Raw genomic sequence first — 26,570 nt, 5'->3', positions numbered from 1 at the left:
GGAATTCTTGCACAGCAAATCTACTTCCCAAAAGCGATGGAAAAATGTACTGGAAAGTGCGGGATAACACTTGCATTGACTGAACATCTTTTGACCTGCCCACCAACAAATCAGAATGAATGTTAATAAAGTAGCCAATGTTCTCTAATCTCCCTGCAAGCAAATTGGGATGAATGCCCAATAAATAGGTCATCTGGAAGTGCCCCAAGAGTCCATTGGCCAGGCTGTCTCTACTGTCCACTGAAATATCTCCTCAGGCAGAGGATCTTGGATGACAAAAATTATTGCAATGACCCTTATATGGCCCAGAAACAGGAGTGGTTGGAAATCCTCTACTCAGCCTCTTAAATTGTACTATAGCTAATAAAGTGCTCAAAGACCACTTCTGATTAAATCTTGGTATGAACCATTCACATTGTCTCTTTTGGGAAGCCCAAATGGAATAAAAGTAGAATGCTGTTGGTTCTTTAGGCAGCAATAACTTAAACATTGCTGGCTCAAGTGCAAACCTTACAGCTGTAGGTGCACATCCAGCCGGAAACTAGTAGTAATCTCCTCATGCAGATGGTAAGAACTGGTTTTGGATGATAAAATGGAACGAAATCTGAATTGGAGAAAGATACAATTGTACGTCTCAAGAGCCAAATACAGTTGCAGCCAAAAGTAACAGCTGGCCTTATTTGTGAAGGGAGTGACAAGCCAGTAGTGAGGATTGGGAGGGCAATGGTTTCTTTTGCTAGATGGGAACAGTTTTAGAGCAGTCACTAGGATAGACAGAAGCAGAATCACAATGACAGTCCTGTGTACAACCAGAAGTGCAGCTGGTGCTCCAAATACCTTCAGCCAATGTATGCAGCTACAGCTATTGCTCATGCTCTAGGATGAACTGTCTCAGTAGTTGCTCATGGTTAAAGCATGACTTCAGTTTCTTTGTATCACGACACTGGATCACAACCTTGCTGACATTTCCTCTTGGGAAAGGAAAATAAATTTCTAAAAGGTTTCCATCTGTTACAAAAACCCACCAAAACATCTGTCAGCGTCATTAAGCGCTTTTCTGGCTGTGCTCGACATACACTAGCGGCAGCAATTTCAGAGTGGAAGTGTTCTGTTGAGCAAGCAAAAATGGGCAAGTGCACCAACCTTTTTCTTAAACATCATTGTTCAGAGACTTCCGATGGTTGTACCAACCTTTACGCTGTGATTTGAGTAACATTGCTAGAACCAACATGTTAGCTAACTGAGTCTGCCCTCAGATTCCAAGCATACCTTGAGTAGAGTGAAACATGAACATGAATTCTATATGGTCCCAAGCTCTAACACTTCTTTATAAAACCCCTCCACTCTGGCACTTGAGAATTGCAAGTATCAATTTTATGTATCCCTTCAATGTAGGAACATCTAATGTAGGCCTGTTAAAGGTGAAGTTGGAAGAAATGCCTGCATCACTTTGTCTACATTGGAAACATAGTGAAAGTATGAACTATGCAGTATCCCATAGTATGTAGAGCAATCTGGAGTTGGAAGTGAAAAGGAGAAGATTAACAGAGCAAGGGATATGTGTGTGCGTGGTGGTGATGGTGGGGTGAAGATTAACAGAAAACTGATTTAAAAAACCAACCTTCTCTGTTCTTAGGACTGCAAAATTATCTGGGCTAGTCTGTCTTCCAGGCTTCAAGTGTATGCTGTACTGTTTGTTATAAATGAAAACCAATACAATGTCTTTTAAAATCTCCAAAACTCCAGTGATAACAAGATGCTAGCATAGTGATGCAGCCCTCTAGAGTTAGTAAAAATATATAAAACTCAGAATTATTAGAGTTGTGCATCCTTGGTGTAAATCGCTTTTGTAAAGTGTGTTAGACAGTTCTGAGCTGGATTATGCGGTATCTTTTTCAAGAAGAGAAAGGGAACTTGGTGAGGAAGGCAGCTGTTAGGTTTTAAGGAAAGTTCACATTTACCACAAGCCACTTGCCTTTTTATGAATGTAAATATAAATGGTGCCCTCTTTGCCTTTACAATTTTTTTTTTTGCACCTAATGACTTCATTTTTAACTAGATTCTCCCCTCCAATGAATCCGAGTAAAAAAGATCGTCAGTAAAAGTCTGCTGGATCAGCAGGCCCAACTTTAATGAGGTTCCATTTTGACTACATTTTCAAAACCAAAAGCCAAACCGAGAAACAAGTTAACCATGGTGTGACTAAGAATGAGGGCCAGGGCTTTTATCAGTAGTTTTATGTAAAATGTGTCTTTTGAATTTCCTGGGCAGCTGCCCTCCTCTCTTTGATGTGCCATGCCTTGTTGATGCTCTTAATGAAATGCATAAGTATGTGTTATGTAATAAAACTATAATAATAGACAGGGGGCCAACTAGTTATAATGATGTGGGGTATACATCACTGTAGGGCTTACAGAAAAATTGCACCAGTGACTAAAATAAGGTTGGTTTTTTCTAAAAGCCTCTGAAGCATTCCACTAAGCGTGCAATTATGTATGAGGTAAGCAAAGTGAAACTAATTTGCTGATTTATGAATTATAAATCTGCCTATTAATGGTATTTTTCCTTAATCCATTAGCAGTGCTGGCTGTAGAGGAGCAGGAACCCTAAAGGCAAGTCGTCTTTAGCATGGCCTGTTACCACTATAAGACCTAAATTACATAAGATAGCGAAATCAAGCATAGCTAGTAAATCTTTCCTTGTGATCTGCCCCCTAAGTGCACTTTACATTGCACATGATTAAAAGATAAAATTTACTGGCTGTTAAGCTGTTTTTCCTGTTTTTCTTTCTCTTCCTTTTCTTCCATTTTTTTTTAAAAAAAATCTTAGCACCAATTTGTCTACTTCTTATATCTGTCCCTTCAGTGTAAGTTCTGTTTCTACAAGGTATAGGGCTAGGGGAAGTTTTACCTATTATGAGCAGCCCAAATCAAGTAGCAAGTTTTCTTGAGGTGGGGTCTTTTCAGATTATCAGTTTATAGAGCAGCAGGTGTGCTCTTTTCCATTTTTTTTTTTGCTTGAGATCTAGTTCTATTTGAGGATACAGTGTTTCCCCAGAAGCCAAACCTTATTGGAGAATTTGAGTCTTTCCCCAGTTAGTGCGGCTGTTATGATTTAGAGAACTGTTCAGAATTATATTGTTTCTGTATCATTATTTGTGGTGTCACCACTGCACACTATACTTGACTTACTAACAGCCAAGAGAAAGATCACTGTCCTGAGGAGCCTACAATCTAAAATAGTTAAGATTATATTTATACATAAGTGTAGTTATAAGGAATGAAATTAACATGTGTGTTACATAGTTAAATTACATTTGAAGTTTAGGATCCAGATAGGAGCTCCCATATTTAAAAACATAAAAAAGCAACTGTGCACCATTCTGATTTGGGAGAAGGTTAGCTGTTCACTCTTTCACTCTTTGCTATTTTTCTGATTAAAATTGCCCCTCGTTAAGTTGCTGCTTGACCCACAGGGAGAAATGTACAGATATATCATGCGTACTTGCAAGTTTCTTCCGATGGGACAATTAATAGCTTTGGTGAGAATAATTTCAATCAGGAAAATGGCATAAAGGGAAAGCTTTAAGCCTCTTCCATGGTGCTTTTGTACTATTCCAAACTGCCCATTCCATTGCAGCTACATTTAAGTGTTGAAACACAGGTGATTTTGTACATGGCTCTCCCTTACCATGTCTAGATTGGTCCATGAACATCTACCTGAGAGTAGCTGTTGTGAGAGTGACATCCATGATGATGGGTAGCACAATTCCACCCCTCTGTTGCATCCTATATTGTGCCTTGTACTCAGGGGAACCACACAGCTGCTGAAGCTGACTAATCTCACGGCAAAGTGTGAAGAAATATGTCTTGACAGTTTCACATGCAGTACCTAATAATTTAAGACTTCATCTTCAGTGGCTGCTGAGGTGAAACATTCAAGTGGATTCTTTACACTTGCTTTGTAACAGTCTTATTATCTGTGTGAGTCTCCTCTTTGCAGGTTCAGTGCTCTCTCTTTCACACACCTCATGTGCTGGAGCACACATAATTCACCTATTATTGAATAAGGGCAGCAAGGCTATGTCAGTTGCCACACATCAAGGTTATTGGAAGAGTAGTGAGGCAGCCACCCATCTATTATAAATGGGCTGGATGTTGTAGAATTACCTTTGAAAGAAGACATGCAAGACGTTCTGACCAAGGTTAAATACAGATAGGGCAGTTATTATTTTTCTTTACAATGTCCATGGGTGGGACTGCATAGAATCATGGAATTTTTGAGTTGAAAGGGACACTAAAGGTCATCTAGTCCAACCTCCTGCAATGCAAGAATCATGCCCACAGCCATCTCTGGGTGGGTTCGAACCATCAACCATCTGGTTAACATCCAGATACCCTAACCCACTGTGGCACCAGCCCTACCTGTCATGTTAGCCTGTCTCTGATCACTCCCAGGGACATCTGCAACCCCATTTTCATCCTGCTTTGCTACCCAGACTTTCCAGCCACTTCAGGATGGTCTTACCTGTTCAGGGGTGGGGGAGAGACTTTAAAACATCAAGTCAGCTCTTTGACTACCTTGTAAAAAACTTTTAAGTATTTTAAAATGCATTTTAGTGATGTTCAACACAAAGGGTAAAGGGAGGGAATGGATGGAGAAGGAATAAAAGTGAAAGTTACACGGACCAGGAATTGACTGAATTGTCCATCTTTATCTGTGACCCCAAAGTAGGGATTACTGGACAGCAAAAAAGCTCTAAAATGCATCTGAGAAATGCATAGTGTTTCTGTTTGGGCTGGTTAGGAAAAGTCTTTTGTTTCTTCTGGCAGCTTCTTAGCAGAATGCTTCCTTGCTTAGAGAATCCATACTTTAGTGGGTCCTCCATATTTTAGTGGATACTGGTTTTTTCTTCTTCTTTTGAGCCTGTGAGCACATCAGGCATGCTTAGAAAGTGCTGTAGGCATCAGTTTCAGAATGGCTGCAATAGAGTGCAGGCGTGACCTTAACTGAAAGGGAGTTCCATAAAATTTGGCCCACAATACTCTCAACTCTCAACCAATGCTATTCAAAAAGTGCTGAAAATGGCTGTTAATTGTAACATCATGCTGCAGTTATTTCTTAGTTTGGAGCATAAAGCCTACAGTATTTTGTTTAACAGAATTTTTGTACCATGTAATTGTAAATAAAACATCTAACCGGTTTCTTTAAACAGATGACCTCTAATTATCAACAACACACTTCTTTTCTAGTAACGCATGTTCTCATCTCCCTGCTACTTTAGGTAGAGATCACAAATGATGTACAGTCCTTGCTACTCATCATGCTGGCAGTCATGCTAGCCAAAATGGTTGGTGACTGGTTTAACATGTCTCTATACAGTTCTTTACTGAAGCTGAAATCCATTCCCTACTTAGATGCTGAACCATTTGTTTGCCATAGGAAAAAATGGTGAGTGTATTCTTATTTTCCTATTGTGGCTGTTCTATGAGTTAGTGTAAAATGACTGGATGTCTTTAATTTGCTGATTTAGAGATTGATTTGGCCATAACGTGTGATTTCTTTTGAGTTAGGGACAAACAGAAACCTGGAAGGAACCTAGTTCAACTTCTGGCTGCATCAGAAAAAAACCAAACAAGATAGGAAAATATAGTAAATGCAGAATCATGTCCCTTGAAAACATAAAATGCATAGCAAAGCTATCTCCATGTATATATCAGATGAAGACTTATCTGCAATTGCCTCCTAACACAAGAAGCAAAATGAGTTTTGTTCTAGTATCACAAGAAACTGCTTAAATTATAGTGAGTGTTGGCATTGCAGCATTTTGGCAAGGAAAGAAGAGCTATACTTCTGGCCCACTAATCTAATTTCTAGAGAAGAGACATTTTAAGTGTGTGTCTCTTTTCTGATACAAACTTCTGATATATAGTGATGGGAAAGAGGTAATATATTCATTGTGGCCTTTTTCAGCCAAGGCTGGGCATAATCCCCAAATGTTGAATAGGCTTCCCATTAATAAACCAATGAACAATGGGAACAAAGTTTCTATTCTTTTTTCTTTTCTTTTAGCACATCATAGATATTCACTTTTGCTTGTAAAAAGTTATGTCAGATCATACAGTGTGTTATGTTCTAGATACTGGATGATTAAGCTGTGTCTAACAGAGGGATGCACTGTGACTTCTAGTTATGCTGCATACCACCATAAATTGTCCCCTCCCTGTTATAAAAGCTAGCTAACTGGAACACTCAGAGCTGCTGGCTGCCAGGGAGTGCTTTTTAATGAGGGCAAGAGTACTCAAACACTTCTATAACTTGGCAACTCTTCCTGCTTTTATAAGCCACTATACACTTCAGAAAGAAAATATCTTACAGCCTACTTTTTAATGGGACAAGTTAAGTGCTGAGTGAATCTGGTGCTTGTTCTGTTCTAGCTTAACGTTAGCCTTGTCAAAATTCTCTTTGTTTCTGCATGATATGCCACATAAAACTGATTTGAGGAGCCAAGAAATCAGGCTATGATAAAGTAATTGTATATTGTTTTAAATAAAAGCATGTTGGAAAGTGGCATTACATTAAATAGTTGATTGTATTGCATAGTTGAGCTTTTGATATTGCTGACTTGGATTTTCTGAAGTGGGAGTTTGTACATTTTTAACTGGAGTGAAATGAACTTATAGAGAAATCACTCTGAAAATTTGCATGTTGAAACTGTCACCTTGAAATTAAATGGGTTGGTTTTGTGTGTATGTGTGTGACTAAGAAAGAGAGAGAGGCCCGGCTCACACATCACATTAACAAGAGTTAAAATAAACTGTGGTTTAATATGAGCAAGCAGCATGCTGGTTTTTCTGTTGCTCCTCCCACATTCTGGCTGCTGTTGTGTTGCTGGAGAAAGCCATGGTCTGGCTTGTGTTGTCTGATCCCAGGCTCATGGTTTCTTGTCCCTAAACAAACTACATGTCACAATCCAAGAAGAAACTTTGGCTTCTGGACATGCTTTGTTGGGAAAGCAACAAACCATGAACCTGGGTTGGGATTACCCAACAAGATAGACCATGGTTTGTCTCCTGGTAGTACAGCAGTAGCAGGAGTTGGGGAGGAGCAAAATGACTGCAATTTCAACAGTGTGCACCAGCACGTCCTTGTTCACATTAAACCATAATTTATTTTAACTATGGTGCAGTGTGATGTGCAAACCAGGCCAATAAGAAAATCAGTGTGACCAGACACAAGTTTCATGGAAAGAAGGTGTTGGCATGGCTGTCACGATACTGGTGCATACCTCTCCATATTGTGGTGTGATGTTGTGGCATGACTTTCTGTGCTATTTGGAATCCCTTTTTAAAGGTACTAATCATGACCCATCTTTTCCTTAGTCTCCCTTGGCCCTTCAGTATTTTTGGAAAACATTTTTGGCTAAATACTTTTTAATGACTTATATCTTACTATTTAACTTACATGATAAACTTTGTTTCCTTCAGTCATAAGTGTATTCTATTTCCTCAAAAGTAGACACTCATTTCTGAATTAATAAAGAATAATAAGCCAGCTGGCAAAGCAGAGGAACCCCGTCTTGTATGCACAGCTTTGGCAGAACAATAGGATTGCTAGTCACAATTTATTTATTAGTTCTAACACTGACCCATCTTATGGGGTCTTGTAAACATTACTGAGATAATGATGTGAAACACCTTTAACATACTAGCTAAGTTATTATTGTTATGATTTGAAGCTTAGCACAACAATCCTTACACCAGAGGATCAGATTTCTCTGCTTAATTCCCCAATGTGATGATTTATAAGCCTGGGAGTTTTATGAAGGACGAGGGCATAAATCTATAAAATGAAATAACAGTTGCTTTTTCTTTTAAAATCTTCCACGTGACACAGTTGCAACCACGTTCCTGGGTATAAACAAATTTTAAATAAGCAAGTGGAGTCTGCAACCAAATGAATCAGTGTGGAGTGCTTCTGTTCAGGATTCTAGCCACTCTATTCCATTCTCCTCCTCACAGTTTTGTTTCTTTTGCCCAATAGTTAATCAACATTATGTGCCCACTGAACATGCTCAATCCTCATTGGGCTCCTTTGGGGGGGCACACTGGTGCCTAGTCTGAGCTACATTAAACTCTTGGATATCTTGATTGATTACTATATGCAGCTTTCACTTTCATTCCTGGAGACATTTAGAACATTCCCAGTGAGAACCAGGAAAGGGCTTATGAAATAGTTCTCCACCCTTTGCATAGGCCTCATCTGCACCAGAGTGCCTCCCCTATGAAGGAAGGTTAATTAATATCAACAGGCAAACTACTTCCATGATTGCCACCTAGTGAATTTTCTGTACGATTCAGAGTTAAAAACTTAATGTGGCTGCCTAAATGTTACTGACAACCATCATGAAAATAAAACCATCCAAAAAGCAAGCTCTTGAAATGTATTTATATAAGGTCCAATGTTACTTATCATAATAAAACAATGGTTTACAAGAAGCCCAGCTAAAATCCATTGTTGTTTTGAAAAAAACCCTTCATTTAGTCAATAGATAAACATTCCCACCAAGTGATGTGAATGATCTGAGTGAGGTTTACTTAGATAAATGCAACCATCCAGTAGGGAAAGATGTGAATGAGCAGAGCTGCCTGTTTTCTCATGCTGATTTCCACGAGCATGTCTGCTTATAACTGTAAAATGTTCTTCAGGAAGAATGTCGTCATGGGTTTAATTAAGTTTCAACCTAAGGTATCACTCTAATCCAGGGGAGGTGTGTTGGGATACTGCTAGGGAGACAAAGACGACCAGCCATCGGGCAGGCCTCCACGTTATCTCCAAACAATCCTATAGAATCATAGAATCATAGAGTTGGAAGAGACCACAAGGGCCATCGAGTCCAACCCCCTGCCAAGCAGGAAACACCATCAGAGCACTCCTGACATATGGTTGTCAAGCCTCTGCTTAAAGACCTTCAAAGAAGGAGACTCCACCACACTCCTTGGCAGCAAATTCCACTGTCGAACAGCTCTTACTGTCAGGAAGTTCTTCCTAATGTTTAGGTGGAATCTTCTTTCTTGTAGTTTGGATCCATTGCTCCGTGTCCGCTTCTCTGGAGCAGCAGAAAACAACCTTTCTCCCTCCTCTATGTGACATCCTTTTATATATTTGAACATGGCTATCATATCACCCCTTAACCTCCTCTTCTCCAGGCTAAACATGCCCAGCTCCCTTAGCCGTTCCTCATAAGGCATCGTTTCCAGGCCTTTGACCATTTTGGTTGCCCTCCTCTGGACACGTTCCAGTTTGTCAGTGTCCTTCTTGTACTGTGGTGCCCAGAACTGGACACAGTACTCCAGGTGAGGTCTGACCAGAGCAGAATACAGTGGCACTATTACTTCCCTTGATCTAGATGCTATACTCCTATTGATGCAGCCCAGAAGTGCATTGGCTTTTTTAGCTGCCGAGTCACCGATCTCCCGTAGAACAGCATCAGTCAATTAGAGACACGAGCCTCAGACACATTCCAGGACTCAGGCACGCCCTTGCAGCAGACTCCACAACAGAAGATGCACCCAGAAGAGCATATTTACAACTTTATTCAGCGTTGGTCAGAACAAAGGAAAAACATGACTGCCTGCCTTCGTGTCGAGGCAACAGACAGAAACAAAAGCTATATACAAAACAGAAACTTCCTGTGAGCAGGAAGTACGCAGGCTTGGGACACACAACAGCCTGCTCCCTTTTTAAGGAGGAACGGAAATATCCTAACATGGTGAACCTGTAGGTTGCAGGCTGGACCAGGCCACAAAACCATTATTCCCCACCACAGTCCTAGGTTGGGAGGAGAGCCTTTCTTCTCTTGTGCAAGTTAATGGAGAGATTGCTTTTGCCATTAACTTGCCTTGGGTGGGGTTGGGGAGAAAGAGTACACTCCCTGAAATGGTTGTTGGGGGAGAGAATCTATCTCACCCCTCAAGGATCCTGTTACCTCAAGGGTCATTGAGTTTCTCTCCCTACCAGCCATTTTTGAGGCTGTAACTCCTGCCCCCTGCAAGTTTATGGAGAAAGAGCCTTTGCTATTAATGTGTGTGTGTGTGTGTGTGTGTGTGATTGCCCTTCTCACAGTGCTGAGTTTCAACCTCCCCTCTCAGCCCAGCAATGTAAGAATGTGTGTGTGTGAGAGAGAGAAAGAAAAGTGCTTTGTGTGTGTATGGTTGTGGTTTCCATGTGTGGTGAGTGTGCAGTCGTGGACTTCATGAGTGGTGACTAACTATGATGCATACATGCAAGAGAGAGGGTGTGTTTTCTGGCTTACAATCACCACTGGAGTGTGGTCCTTGGAGACTTGACCAATCTTGAATGGACAAAAAAAGTCAGCCATCCAGCTCTAATTCCAACAAACAGTGCATGAAGTGGTAACTTTGTTTCTAGAGGGTACCATTCAAGGTGGTAGATGGCTGAATGGTCCTTTGTACAGAAATTCACTGCATGTAGAAAAATGGCATATCAGAAAGAAGAGTATAATGTTTTCCCAGATATTTACCGGTAGTTTTTTATGTGTACAGATTTTTCTTTTTTGTATGGAGGACTATTAAATCATGGGATTTGCCACCTGCAGTTTGAAGTGGTGCAACCAGATAAAGGCTAATCACCACAATTGTCACTTGTTAGAAGTAAACTAAGACTAGATGCTACTACTTGGTATAGTAATCCCATCTGTATTCAATAATTTTGTAGTCCCAAGAAATAAAACACTGCCTTTCACCAAGGGCCATATTCCTACTCTGCATGAAGCTCACTGAGTGACATTGGGTCAGTCACTATCTCTTTGCCTACTGTAGCACACAGTGTTGTTAAAGGGGAGAAGCATGTCCAATGTCCTGAGCTCCTTGGAGCAAGAGTGTTGAAATCCTCTAGTGACACCAGATTTTCTCTTAAAATTTCTACTGTGCCAACATGCCTCTACAGAATGTTCATGGTGGCCAACCAAGCTTTATAAACAACACTTAAAATAATATAAATAGAACAGATGTGGTACAGATGTTCTCTGATATCTGTACAACATGACCAGAGTAGTTGTTAATGTTTCATATATCTCCAAGAGGACATCAGTGATCACAGCAGCTTATTGAGCTTGGTGAACAATTGGTGAGAACCATTTTAACTGTTATGTTATTATGAAAGTTTTATTTCTTCTTTACATTCTCCTCCTAGTTCCAAGAACTTTTTGTAATCTGAACATAATTTTCTGGGGATTTCATTTTGAATTAAAACATTTTTTAAAAAGCAGAAAAACTCATGGAAACTGATTAATGGCTCTTATCTTCTCTTAGAAAACTAATGCTTACATCTGGTTGGTTTTATCAAGCATCTTACTCATAGGCAGGAAAGTCTTGATAATGACTTTATTGGTTAATTACATTTGAAACAACATATTCACAAAATAAAACCAATTTATTTGCAGCTTGAAGTAATTCACCAGCACATTATAAAGTCATCAAACACTCATGTGGTACGGTGTGCCTTGTTCCTTGTTTACTAAATAAATTGTTGGCTGTCTGCTTTATGTCTTTCAGGTTAAACCTGGAATTGTTTGCTGCCAGAGATGTCATGAAGCTTCATGTCAGGGTTCTCCATGTAAGAGAAAACATTGCTTTCTTGGCTCAACTCCTTGCCAACACCAGCCATAGCGGATTCCCAGTGGTTTACAAATCTAAGCCAGATCAGGCAGAGGTGTTCCTGGGAACAATTACGAGGTAAGAAGCCACTACATTCTTCCCAGAAGATAAGTGGCCCCTAAGGCCAATATTTAGAACAAAGAATGAAGGCCTTAGCATACTGTAATAATGAGAAAACATGTCATGAAGTAGAGGGCTTGTGATCTGCAACAGTTTTCTCTTTAAAGTTTGGAACAACTTTTGCCAGTGCGTGTTTGCATAAACCACTCTGTGTGTTCCTCTGTGTTAACTGTGCAATATTCCTTTAGAAACAGGCACACACCTCAAGGCACTTGGAGGCTTATGAGAACAATGAATCAGAAGGATGTGTGTTATCAAATTGATCACAATTTTTATTTATTTAAAATATCATTGGCAAACTTCCCTTTGTTTACTCTTACTCAAGTTCACCTCTTTCAAGATAAAACATGTCAGAATTCGGATGAAACAGCAAAGTCTCTAATGCTTGTGATGGCTTGCTTCAGTAAACAGGAAATAAAGCCAGCAAGCACTTCCACTCCAAGAGAACAGAATATACATGGCTTTGTTTTCTGGCCTCACAATAACTTGGTTTGTAGTGCTATGGTACACAATTGTCTCCAATCCTTCAATAACTTGTATCAAAGCTGACATTTGTTCTTAGTGAGTTGTCAGTCTGTAGACAGAAAGAGCCTTTTGTGAATTTAATGTTAAAAACAACAACCCTACCTTTGTCCACAACTACAGATAAGCAGGAATCTTTATAAATAGCAGATTTTTCTATATAACCCAGGTTTTTCGTTTATTAAAAAAAGTTACTCAAGCCACTGTGTAAAGCAGCATATGAATTATTTAAATAAAAAATATGGACATATGAAATGTTTAGTAGTCATACAAGAGCACAAATAATCTAAAGATAGGCTATGTTTTATGATGAAAGCTACTGCCTTTTTTTAGTGCAACAGTTACCTGTTTAGAGGGAAATTCTGGATGTTATGGAGGCCAGATGCGCTTCATCAGAAAAGAGACCAAGAAACACGAGAGAGGAAGTTGGGAAACCCGCCTTAAATGCCCTCTATAATGGAGGCTTGCATCCTGTGTTTGTACACAGTTGTGGTTGTTTTGGCACAGCTGGGCTCTTCCTAGGAATGCTTGGCAATAATTTCCAGTTTCTGTTTTCTTTTCATGTTTTTAAAAATATCTCAGAGAGATTACATAACTACTCATTCCTCCTGCTGTTCTCTATTTTTTAAAGAACAGAGCACATTTACAACTCAAATTTGTACAATATCAAGAAAAAGACAATGGAGTAGCAATGCTGCTGCTTTTAAAATTCTCATTGAACAGAGAACTCAGTTGTTGATATTGACCTTGGGTATCTGGTGCATGCAATCTAGCTCTTTAGAGTAAGTGGAGGGAGTCACAGTTGAGAAAAGAAAGTAAGGATGAGAAAGCAGTAGATATGGGAAAGGCCAAGTGTTAATGGTCATGGGCATCACTCAGCTCTATAGGGAGACCAATGACTACTTATTATAGCTACTCATATGCTAACAATTTCCAGGGAATGATGGCATCTAAATATAACTGCTAGGGTGGCATGTCCTCTGTGATAGTGGTTTTGAGGTAACTTTGCAGCAACTAGCAATTTGGCAGCTTGCAAACTAATTGGGAATTGCTGATCCCCACCATAACATTTGCTGTCCCACTCTTGCTGTTTGGGTGGAAGCCAGTTTGGAAACTATTGGTAAATACTGAGGATACAAATGTTGGTAAGCGTAAGCAAGCTTCCTTTGAAAAACTTTCTAGTCAAAGACACTGCATTTTCCTGTTGTACTGCTCTGTCCATAAGCTTTAATGAGCTTTTTTATTACATAATTTTAAGAAGAATAAAACATGGAAGTCATGTTATTAAGCAAATGGTCAGATTCACATGTTTGACTCAACTATTGTTAATTATGTAGCCCTTGTTTCCTGTTGTTTGGTCCAGTGCAAAACATTGCTGTTCTGCTCATCCCTTACTGATATCTATAATAGATTATTTCACAAACAAGCAAACCATACAAATAGCCTCTATCCCATCATGGTATTTCAATCAAAAAAGAAAGCAGCAACAACAACCTGTTCTTGGGGGAATATCCCAATATTATAACCTTTGGCTTAGTTTTGATGAGCAAACAACAAGAAGATGTGTGCTTACATGGGTGGGTGTATGACATATATAAGAAATTGGACACATTTAGAACAGAACACCCTACCTTTTTGCCGTCTAGACAACTGTTTCCTTGCTCACCCCCAACCATTAATGCATTTTTCCCAAGAAAAATTTAGAAATAGTTGGAATGTAAGCAGGGACCTCTTTACTCAGTTAAACCTGAAACCCTGGAGATGATGGACTATGAATATCCACTTGCTCACATAATTTGGGCATTTCAGAAGAATAAAAAAAAGTTCCTTAAGATGAGTCACTTGATTTGAAATCTATACAAGTTATCAGAGTGTAATCCATGATGTGCATATTTGGGTGAAGTAATATGAATTTCATTTCAGTTTCATCAAATTTTAAACCCTTGTGATAATTTCCCCCAATGTTCCTTGTCACACACGGCAGTTTCACATATTGTGAAGGGCAAACAAGATTCTCCTATTGAGTCAGCCAATCAAAACATTCATACTTTAAAATGTTGCATTTGTACTGTATGCCTACAAACAAAATAGGTTGGATCCAGGTTCAGTTAACAAGTTGTTGTTGCTGCTGTTGTTGTTGCTGCTGCTGCTACTGTTGTTGTTGTTGTTTCTTACTCGTCTGCACCATAAGATCCCAAGGTGGGTTGCAGCGATATAGCAACCTAAGAACCTGCCTTATGCCATGTCAAATCATTAGTCCATCTAGCTCAATATTGCCTATATTGACTGGCAGAAACTCTGCATGTTTCTACACAAGAGTCCCTCCCAGCCCTTCCTGGGGATTTCAGGGATTGAATCAGACACTTTCTGCATGCAAAACAGATAATCTGTCAAGTGATCTGTGGTCCCATCCCTAAATACAATATTTAACATTGTTTAGAACCAGTTACTAAAACATGGCTTACTGTGACTGCATGAATACGTGGGCTTCTGGAGAGAGGCTTGCAATCACTTTGCTCCTGCTTGGTCCTTTTTGCTCACACACCACGCTGAGCTAAGGCAAGGTTTAGCTTAGCATGTTGTCTGAACTTGGATGTATGGTTAAGCTCTGTCCTTGCTAACTATGACCTGCAACAATGGTATGATTAGCAAAGGGAGAGGGTTTAACCACAAGTCCTGGTTTGGCTTAGCGCAGTGTATGACGAAGGAGCAAAAAGCAACAGGGAGGAGCAAATCAGTTGCGTGTGTGCATTTGTGTGGCCATGATAAGCCATGGTTTGGCTTACTGTGTCATGTGAACCAGGCCACTGGGACTTAAGTCATGACCCATTAACTTCAATGGATCCTAAATTCAATGAATGTTTGGATCCAACCCAAAGTGTGAAGAGACCAACATATATTCTTATAATGTTTTTCTGTCATTGTCCTGATGCTTCCGTTAGATGATATTAAAAAGCATACGAGAAACCACAGAACTACACTGCTCATGGCTCGCAAACTATGGTGTCCGCCAGGTTGAATATGTTACATTAAATAAACATAACCCACTCATTTATTTCCCAGCTGTCCACTGCAATAAAACCAGAACTGATGCTAATAAATGATCAAGCCAAAATGCTTGTCTCATTCTTTCCCTTGTTAACTTGCCCATACCATTTTGAACTTCCCATCACTTGCCAATTGTGAGAGAGTGTCTGATAGTTGTAAAATACCGCACTAAATCACAAAACAATGGGAATAAAAAGTGAAGGTGTCTGCCGCATCTTCACCTGAATCAGAAAGGGATGAGAACCCAACAGTACTAGGCACTGTGAAAAATGTGTTATCTGTTTGTTTGAGAAGTAGGAAGCCTAAGGACTGTGTTCAATGTTATTCCTATGCACAGCAGACCCCACCAAACAGGTCCATTAATTGAAATGAATCTACTCTGAGTATAATTTAGCTGAAAATATCCCTATCGTTTCTACATTTTAACAGTTCTGCAAACCTGTACCACACTACAGTTTTTGGAGTTCCTATCAGAAAACTGTGACAATTTTACAGTTCAGATGTAATGATAAACTATGGTTTCTTGACCCAAAAATGAACCATGTGTCCAGATACTCTTGTCTCTTTTTTTTGTATGCCTTGCTTTATATTATGTCGTTTTAAAGGAGTTTTCCTTGATGACCGAACCGGAACACTGTGGTCGTAACTATGTTTGCATGGGACGTGCATTCTATATATGCCCAGCATCTACATTTCTATGTCCAGGGAACTAGCCCTTCAGGACCACAAATAACTAAGAGTGAATACTTTAGTGCTAGGAGAATCTTTCCCCTGTAGGCCTGGCTGTATTCTGACAGGCTTCTCTCAGGTCTGATAGAGCTGATCCAAAAACTAGCTTTATTTCTTTTTTATCCACAATATATAGTAGCACAGTGTGTGTAATTTTAGGGGTATTGTTCTGGGTTTGGGTTAGAGTATCCTCACAACTATTATTCCTCACAATTATTATTATTCATTTATTATCACCATTTGTGGTTCACAAGACACCTGAGAAGGCAAGGCCAGAGATTTTTTCCAGAAAAAGGTGAAGCTAACTTACACAAGGCTTGTCCCAGAAGTGGGGGAGTGAAAGATTAGGCAAAAGTGAGCTGTGAGTGGCTGCATGGTGTGGTGCTTCAGTTTAGGAAGCAGGGGGAAGAAAGGGGGATGCTGTGGAAGCTGGGAAGCTAGAAAGAGGGGGAAATCAAAGGAAGGGAGGATATAATCAAAGGAAGGACATATTGCAATAGGTTTGACTGAAAACACTTCAAAGGGAGGGTGAATGGGGGTCCTCAACATTGGGGTGAAGAGCAGGTGTGGCCTGGCAAGGCTTTACCAACAAGGATTGCAGGACAATGGAGTGAGAGATCGGCCCCCAAAACTGGGAGTTCCATGAATCTGTCACACTGCATGTGTGCCTGCAAGAGTGCTCTCTTTAAATCAAGCTGAGTTCAGGGGGCCAAAACCAGTTATAGCCTTAAAAAGACAGAAACTGGCAGCAGCTCAGGTGGCAACAGAAATAAAGATTTCCAGATGAAAAAGGGAGGTTGATGGCCTGTGCTTTACTGAATAGACTCGTGCTTCAGGCTAGGTGAGTGCTTTCAGTACTATTTGGAAGAACTCTGGGCTGTGAATAGTCACTTGGTAAGTGGTAAGGGGTTTTCCTGATTGCGTTATGATCTGGGGAACTTTTGCCTTTTGTGCATTCAAGAACTCCTTAGCCTAAGGCACAGAGGAACTGGAAGCTCTCTTGTTCATGGTGACTAGTGATGCAAACACACTTTGTGCTGGCATGCCAGCTTTTGCCAGCTAGTTGTTAACAGGCAAGAGGGGGATTATGAGCCAAGGTGTTCGGATGGGGACAACATGGAGACAATCTTGTGCTCTCTTGGTAACATGCTGCTTAGCGATCAAGATAAGAAACCGGGATCTGTTTTTGAACTGAGGTTGTTACATCTTAGCCAGACCTAAAGATAATATAGTTAGGATATAACACTTTTCTCTCTGTGGAGCCAGTGTCTCTCACCCACCTTATTTTCATAGAACCATAGAATTGTAGAGTTGGAAGGGACCCCAAGGGTCATCTAGTCCAACCCCCTGCAATGCAGGAATTTTGATACCACTTTTCCAAATGAATGTCAAAAGCAGCTTCTGAGACTGAGTGACAAACTAAAGAGACCTTTTAAAAAAGTATTAGCTTACTGCCTTTGACGGTAGTTTGGAAACTGTAGCTAGTGCAGTATGTGGCCACCTAATTCAATCAATCTCCTTTGTTGGCATCGTATACATTGATCAGAACACAACACAGTTGACAAAACATAGTAGGATATACATTAGGATAAAACTGTCCAGACATCATAAGGTATGAAGATGGCTCTTATGACCTATGGTGATGTAATTTCATAGTGTCACTCAAAAATATTGCCACATTCTCCACAATGTCATGCTTTGGTATCCAGAGCCATAAGCCATATGGTATCCAGCCATATGGCACACAGTTAGGCAGCCCCAGGATTTGGCACCGAAATTTGGATTGAATACATTCCAACAATTGGTTAACTGCACCAATCCATAATGGAACACCATACAGGAGTTGGGGGGCTACTTTGGCGTTAAAGACCTTTAGTGAAGCTGGGAGCTGTTAGAGAAAAGATGGGTGATAGACAGAGCTAGAGTATCCTCTCTGTTAAGTGCAAGCTTACAATGATATTTCCAGGAAGCATTATATAGGATGCCTAGGTATTTAAAGTTTTCAACCTGTTCCAATGGGTTTCCACTGATCTCCCACCTACGAGGCTTCGAAGATCTTGAGAAAACAAGCACTTTAGATTTTGTGAAGTTCAGTTCTGGTCTGTTGGCTATACAATATTCCTGGCTGCTGCACACCTAATTGCTGACAGGCTCAAGATGAGCAGATCATATAACACTAAACTTGACACAGCTGTGCAGGATGCCTGCAAGTTTCTAGGCCCAATTCAAAGTGCTGGCTTTAGCCTTTAAAGCCCTATATAGCTTAGGACCCCAATATCTTTTGCAGCAACTCTTGCTGTATGAACCCAACCAAACCCTTCAGTCCTCTTCTGAAGCCTTTCTTCAGGTCCCCCGTCTAAGGTAGGTTTGGAAGATTGTAACAAGGGAGAAGGCCTTTTTAGCTATGGTTTCCCAGCTATGAAACACTCTCCCCAGTGAGCTCCACCTAGCACCATGATGAACATCATTTCAGTGTCAGGTTAAAAGCTATCTCTTCTCCAGGCATTTGATGGATTATAATGACAAGCTGGTTGATGGGCTATTGAATGAAATGTCCTTGCTGGAGACTTCCGGGTTGGCGCCATCGGTAATGGCGGACTCCCTCTGAGTTTCTGAGGGACCAGCTCCACGGGATCGGGCCTGACCGCTGCGGCGAAGCGGGGACCCTTTAAAAATCACAGGCGGGTGAAGCCTGTGAACTGGGGACTCGGCAGGCACCTTTTGCGCCCCCCCAAACTGCGAAGGGACCCTTTTAAGGGCTCCGGAGCGAGACGGGGTGAGCGGCGCAGTGCTGAGAGTCGACTGCTTCTTCCGCGGAGTGAAGCCGCATAGCCGTTATCGGAGAGCGCTGACTTTTTCCTGAGACAATCTGACTTTGAAAGCAACTACCCGTGAGTAGGATTAAATTGGATTTAAAGGGAAAAACAAGTTAATTTGGCACCGAAGCGGGAAGGTATAAACAGGAAGTCTGCCTTCCTTTCTTGTAAATAGATCAAAGCAAAGAGACTGTAAGCGGAAACTCTGAAAGACGTTTGAAAAAAGATTTAAATCTCAACATCAGGAAAGTGATCTCCCCTCCGGATTGCAGGAGAGGAGGGGGGAAAGGTTTGAACTGTATTTATCTGCAAAAAAAAAAGGGGGAAAGGAGCTAAAATCCACCGCCTAAAACCTGGGAACGGACTGCCCCGAGATAAGAAATGCCGCTCTGTGGAAAGCCTATCGGTAAGCAGAGGACTTTTGACAGCTAACTCTGCAAAAGAGATACAGTGTTTCTGAACTTCTCCTGGCTTTAAAGTAATTGATTAAGTGCAACTGAAACTGTTGTTTTTATGTGAATTGGGGGACTTATAAGGACTATTTTCTTTTCTTAAAGTTGCAAGCCTTGGCTGTTGCTGTGTCCCCCTAGAGGAGGCTTGACATTGCTACAATAACAACTGGGCTAGAGGAATTTTCCATTTCAAAACAAATTCCAGCCGTGGGATCGACCTTGGACTCTCATGAGAGTGTTATGGCAGATGGAAGAGGAAAGTTAGAGTTGACGCAGGAAAAAACTACTAGGTCTGGCAGACCCTATCGGGCAGGTACTGCGTTGCAGTGAAGGGCTTCAACACCTGGTCCTTCTGGACCATCTGGAATACCAGGGGCTGCACCTCCACAAGTTAAACCAAAAGTTATGTCGTCCGAAGACGTTTTGGCTCAGGCACTTGGTAAAATTAATGAATCTTTGGAAAATTTAGCTAAATAAGTAGCTGAAACAAATAAACAAGTAGCCGAAGCATCAGTTAAAATTGACCAAAATACTACAAGCATTAATAATTTGGGACAGAAGGTGAATACCAACACAGAGTCTATTGAAAAATTACTACAGGAATCTGCTTCGACCCGAAAGACAGCTGAAGAAGCAAAAGATATAGCAACTGCTACTCAAGAGAAGATACCACCGATATATAGGCAACTTGAGGACCACGGTTTGACATTGTCTATGATTGAATTGAAGGAGAAACAAAGAAATTTAAGAATCAGGGCTGTACCAGAACGTGAGAAAGATAATTTGGCTGATTTTCTTACACAGGAATTTGCAGATTTCTGGCAACAGGATTTGGGGAAGGAAGAATTTAAGATAGTGAGTGCATTTAGACTTGGAAGAGGAGGAAGGAAGAACAAGGTGAGAGACTGCTTGATCACCCTTCGAACAAAAGAGGAGAGAGACAAAATCTTGAATCTGCATTACCAAAAGACTCTAGAAATTTATGACTCAAGTGTGGAGATATTTAAGGATATTCCAAAACATCTTTTGGATTTAAGGCTTAATTACGGAGATCTGGTTGCCCTGTTGAGAAGTAACAGAATTATCTTTAGGTGGGAATTTCCTCAAGGCCTGCCCTTTAAATATAAAGGAAGAAAGATAAAAATAAGATCAGTCAATGACAAGGATAGGTTTTTGAAGGATCACGGAGAAGATCTACAGAAAGAAGTGGAATCTGGAGAAGAGCCAAAAGCACTGGAAAAAGGAATACTAGATATAGCAAACCTATCTTTTGGATTGCATGGTCCAGAGAAAGTGACACCACTGACAGAACAAGAACAGACACTTGGCACAGTTGGGGGTAAAGCGAAGTAACCCCATCATGGCTTTGCAACTGTTGAGTTGGAATTGTAATGGTCTAAACTCTCCTCGGAAGAGAAAAAGTGTTTTTCATTTACTAAAAAAGGAACAATTGGACTTGATTTGTCTACAAGAAACACATGTAACAAGGTTACACAGGAAACTACTGATTAACAAGAGATTGGGACAGGAGTTTATTTCATCTGACAAAGTTAAAAAAAGAGGAGTTGTGATTTATGCAAAGGAGAGACTATCACTGAAATTTATTTTTAAAGACGACCAAGGAAGATTTCTGGCAATTGAAATTCAAGTTCAAGGAGAGAAATTTTTGATAGTAGGAATTTATGCACCGAATGAGGGGAAATCTGAATTCTTTAAAAAGTTGCATGAGACCTTAATGGACTATTTGGATTACAATCTGATTTTGATGGGGGATATGAATGGAGTAGTATCTACAAACATGGATAAGGCACAAAGACAGGTAGTTACCAAGGATGGTAGACTACCGAAAACATTCTTCGAGATGACAGATAATTTGGACTTAGTTGATACTTGGAGAACAAAGAACCCCTTGGGAAGAGAGGGAACCTTCTTTTCTGAAGCCAAGATGACATGGACTAGAATTGACCAAATATGGGTAACTAGAGGAATGGCACCAAAGATAAAGAAAGTGGAAATCTGCCCAAAAACCTGCTCCGACCATAATGCTGTAAGGATGGAGTTGAAACTAATATCAACTGGCCCCTTCAGATGGAGGATGAATGACACCTTATTCAGAGATGAAGAAGTGTATAAAAAGGCCCAAAAAACCTTGAGAGACTATTTTGAAATAAATATGAATACTAATGTAGAAAAAAGAGTAATCTGGGACGCAAGCAAAGCTGTCATGAGAGGGTTTCTGACACAACAGAATGCAATAAAGAAGAGAAGTCAAAATGAGAAGAAAGATAAAATTTTTGGGAAAATAAAAGAAAGTGAAAAGAAATTGAGAGCAAAACCAAAGTCACAAGAGATTTTGAGAGAAATAAAGTTATATCAAGTACAATATATGGAAATGATGAACCAGGAAATAGAATGGAAAATCAAACAAATGAGACAAAAAACATTTGAATCTGCTAACAAATGTGGGAAATTGCTGGCCTGGCAAATGAAAAAAAGACAAAAATTAAACACTATTACAAATTTAGAAGTGGAAGGAAAGAATATACACAACCCAACTGAGATTAGAAACTGTTTCCAGAGGTATTTTAAACAACTATATACACAAGGGCCACAGAAAGAAATGGACATAGACCGATTTCTGAAGACAAATGGATTACAAAAAATCTCCCAAGATAGTAAACTAATGTTGAACTATAAAATATCTGAACAGGAAGTAGAAGGTGCCATTCAAAACATGCAATTAGGCAAATCTCCAGGACCAGATGGGCTGACTTCTAGATATTATAGATCTTTGAAAGAGTGGTTATTACAACCTTTAAAGGAAGTCTGCAATGAAATATTGGAAGGGAAAAGGGCACCAGAGTCGTGGAAAGAGGCGTACATTACACTTATACCGAAGACAGAGACTGAAAAGACTCAGCTTAAGAACTACCGCCCAATATCGTTACTTAATGTGGATTACAAAATTTTTGCAGACATTTTGGCCAAGAGATTGAAAAAAGTATTGATGGAAGAGATTCATAAAGACCAAGCGGGCTTTCTCCCGGGAAGACACTTGTCCGATAATTTGAGGAATATAATCGATATTTTGGAAAAACTAGAAGTGAACATAAATACTAAAGCAGTTTTGATATTTGTGGACGCGGAGAAAGCTTTTGATAATATCTCTTGGAGTTTTATGAAGAAGAACCTACAGGGGATGGGGGTAGGCCAAGGTTTTGAAAACGGTATAAGTGCAATTTATTCAGAACAAAAGGCTAAACTAATAGTAAATAATGTGGTGACGGAAGAATTTAGGATAGAAAAAGGGACAAGACAAGGTTGCCCAATTTCCCCATTGCTTTTTATATCGGTCCTGGAGGTTCTGCTGAATATGATTAGAAGGGACCGGTTGGTTAAAGGTATACAGGTCGGAGCCAAACAGTACAAATTGAGAGCATTTGCAGATGACTTAGTATTGACGTTACAGGAGCCAGAATCTAGTACTAAAAGAGTTTTAGAACTGATTCAAGAATTTGGTCAAGTTGCAGGATTTAAATTGAATAAGTTAAAGACCAAGGTTTTAGAGAAAAATTTAACACCAATGGAGAGAGAGAGGTTTCAGAATGAGACAGGTTTAACAGTGGTTAAGAAAGTTAAATACTTGGGGATTAACATGACAGAAAAAAATGGGAATTTATTTAAAGACAACTATGAAAAATGCTGGGCTGAAGTGAAAAAAGATTTAGAAATTTGGTCAAATTTGAAGCTTTCACTGCTGGGCCGTATTGCTGCGGTAAAAATGAATGTATTGCCTAGAATGTTGTTTTTGTTTCAAACATTGCAAATTGTGGACAAAATGGACTGTTTCAAGAGGTGGCAGAGAGATATTTCTAGATTTGTCTGGCAGGGCAAGAAGCCTAGAATAAAATTTAAAATATTAACAGATGCAAAGGAAAGAGGTGGATTTGCCCTGCCAGACTTTAAACTTTACTATGAATCAGCAGCTTTTTGCTGGTTGAAAGAATGGTTGCTTCTTGAAAACACTGACATTTTGGATCTAGAAGGTTTTAACAATGTATTTGGATGGCATGCACATCTGTGGTATGATAGGGTCAAAGCACATAAAGCATTTAAAAACCATATTGTCAGGAAAGCATTGTTTAATGTCTGGATAAGATACAAGGACTTATTGGAAAATAAAACCCCAAGGTGGTTGTCACCGATGGAAGCAAAAGCTCTGAAAAAGCTCAATATGGAGGCCAAATGGCCGAAATATTGGGAAATTTTGGAACAAGACGGAGATAGACTGAAATTGCAGAGTTTTGAGAAATTAAAAAACAAAGTGCGAGACTGGCTTCATTATTATCAGATAATGGAGGCATATAATTTGGACAAGAAAATTGGTTTCCAGGTGGAAAAATCAAAATTAGAAACAGAACTGTTAGAACCCAAAACTAAGATTTTGTCAAAGATGTATAACTTGTTGTTGAAATGGAATACTCAGGATGAAACGGTGAAATCTGCTATGATTAAATGGGCACAAGATGTTGGACATAACATAATGATGGCTGACTGGGAACAGTTATGAGGTATGAGGTTTACGGCATGTAATGCCTTAAGAGACAATATTATGAAAATGATATACAGGTGGTACATGACCCCAGTCAAGCTTGCAAAAATTTATCATTTGCCCGATAATAAATGCTGGAAATGTAAAGAAACTGAAGGTACATTCTTTCACCTTTGGTGGACGTGCCCAAGGATTAAGGCTTTCTGGGAGATGATATATAATGAATTGAAAAAGGTATTTAAATATACCTTCTTGAAGAAACCAGAGGCCTTTCTCCTAGGCATAGTCGGCCAATTGGTGCCAAAGAAGGACAGAACTTTTTTTATGTATGCCACAACAGCAGCAAGAATACTCATTGCAAAGTATTGGAAGACACAAGATCTACCCACTCTGGAAGAATGGCAAATGAAGCTGATGGACTATATGGAACTGGCAGAAATGACTGGCAGAATCCGAGACCAGGGAGAAGAGTCGGTGGAAGAAGATTGGAAGAAATTCAAAGACTATCTACAGAAATATTGTAAAATTAATGAATGTTAGAACGATGTTGGATAGAAATTAAGTGGTTTCCAGCTGTAATGCTTTAAGGGAATATGAAAAATGGGTTGTTAATACATAAAAATCTAACGTTACTATTTTAAGACCAAAGATTAGGATAAACAAAGAGGGTAAGGATTTGCTGAACCAACAAATTGAACTGGAATACAAAAAAGGGAGGTATGAGGAGGTCTGGGAAACAAGCTAAGGAAAAATAAGTAATGGAAAAATTGAGTGGTTTTTAATCATTTTTATTTTTATTTTGTATTTTTTCTTTTTTTTCTTTTTTTCATTTTTATATTGTAACATTTGGAAAATCTCAATAAATATCTTATAAAAAAAAAATGAAATGTCCTTGCTGCAGGAGCTTTTGTTTTTCGCTTGCTGGATTTGTGTATGGGTTATTGGAATGGTTTTATTAAAATGTATTGCTTTATATGTTATGCCTTTTGGCTTTTAACCTTTTTTTGTAAGTCTCTTAGGGACTTTTGTGGTAAGTGTCTTATAAATAAAGAGAGAGAATTGTTGTTATATGGGCACTGGAGGGTCCAAGTTCAAATGGCTGACTGGCAGGAGGGAAAGGATTGCCATTGGTCTGCTCAAAACTGTCCTCCCCAATCAGCTTGTCTCTCTCCCTCTTTGGTTGTGAAGAGGGAAAATAAAGTAATTTTGAGGGGACAAACAACGGGAAAGGAAAGGGCTGAGAAATCCGTCTTCTTAAGCACAGAAACTGTTTTCCAGTAAAAATAAGAACAAATTTTCCCCGTAGACATACTGCCTCTGCATCTCTCATGTAACATTACATCTTGTTTGGCTCTCTCACAAGACATATTGTATTTTTTTATTGCGGCTCAGTCTTTGGGTCATTGAATTTTGCTATTCAAAGACTCCTGCTATAATAAGCACATTTGTTAAGCTTTTGTATCAATTTGTGAAAAGTTTGAGAAGTAATTACCAAGGAACTGTTCTGTTTTCTTTGCGTTTAGTTGTTGTTTAGTCTTTGTAATGTAGACAGGAACCTGTTATTGACCAGGCAGAAATATGGACAAATCTGTCAATTTTTGGTTGCTCTCAGTTTCTTGTTTTTCAGTTCACTTCATCCTGTCTCCATATCAACTGAACAGTGGGAGGTTCAGGACAGAAAAAAGGAGGTATTTCTTCACACAGCACGTAGTTAAATCACAGAATTCACTACTGCAAGCTGTAGTGATGGTAGGGGTGTATGAATAAAATTCTCTTATGAAAATTTGTCAGTATCTTAGTGTGAATTTCTCCTATTTAATATGCTTCTGTGTAGTTTTGACAAATAGTCACATTTTTGCAAGCAATTTCCTCTAATGCAACACATTTTTGTGTTACTTTAACTAATGTTTGACTTTTGATGCGATGCAAACTTTCCCCTAATGTATGCATTTTGTACATGTCATTTGACTGGAGAACTGCATTGCAAAATTTGGAGAAAAACAAATTTCAAAGGGGAGCTGTGTTTCAGTTTGCATGTTGGTTTGACAAGCACAAATTGGGTAGTTTCTCATTAAAATGGCAACAGAATTGAATTTCTCCCCCATCCTTGTGCGATGGCTACCATCTTGGATGACTTTAAAAAGCCTTTAGACAAATTAATGGAGGGTAAGGCTATCAATGGCTACTTGCCACAATGGCTGTGTACTACCTTCAGCATACTGTGGGAGCACAAGCGCTTGTGCTTCCCACAGGCATCTGGTTAATCACCATGACAACAGTCACTGCAAGAGCAGTGCTCTTTTTCTGTTCTGAACAATGCAGTAAATCTGTTGTTGCTTGTTTGTCTTGTCTGCCTTTCAACAAAAGGAAATATTTTCGATTTACCTGTATTTAGCAGAACAGAAAAAGGTGATTAACCAGAAACCATAATGCTGTATCGTGTCTGTACAAATGTCCAACACTTTGCCTGTAAAGATAAACTAGTGAAAACCTTGTATTGCTGGTTTAGCAAATAAGAAACTTCTGGCAGTTTACCTGCGTTTCTGTGTAATTTCATCACTGAAGCAGCTCCTTCTCCTCCCATCCTCGGAGCTTACTGAAATTTCAGTCGTTGTTAGAAATTGGTAGTCTTCAGGCTAAACCGTTTTGCAAA

The 26,570-nt window shown here is 39.6% G+C and overlaps 1 protein-coding gene across 1 annotated transcript in view; it reads left to right on the top strand.

Annotated features, from left to right (window-relative positions):
• Positions 1–26,570, top strand: part of LOC308481459 (chloride channel protein C-like) — an 86,948-nt gene that overhangs the window by 43,676 nt on the left and 16,702 nt on the right. The window contains exons 12-13 of the mRNA XM_081013839.1: positions 5,285–5,451; positions 11,577–11,756. Of these exons, the coding sequence (XP_080869965.1) occupies positions 5,285–5,451; positions 11,577–11,756 (347 nt within the window). The remainder of the gene's footprint in view (positions 1–5,284; positions 5,452–11,576; positions 11,757–26,570) is intronic.

Source organism: Podarcis pityusensis (genome assembly GCF_964106645.2).
Source record: "Podarcis pityusensis genome assembly, chromosome: 7".
Taxonomy (NCBI): Eukaryota; Metazoa; Chordata; class Lepidosauria; order Squamata; family Lacertidae; genus Podarcis; species Podarcis pityusensis.
This window is presented reverse-complemented; position numbering and strand designations above follow the sequence as displayed.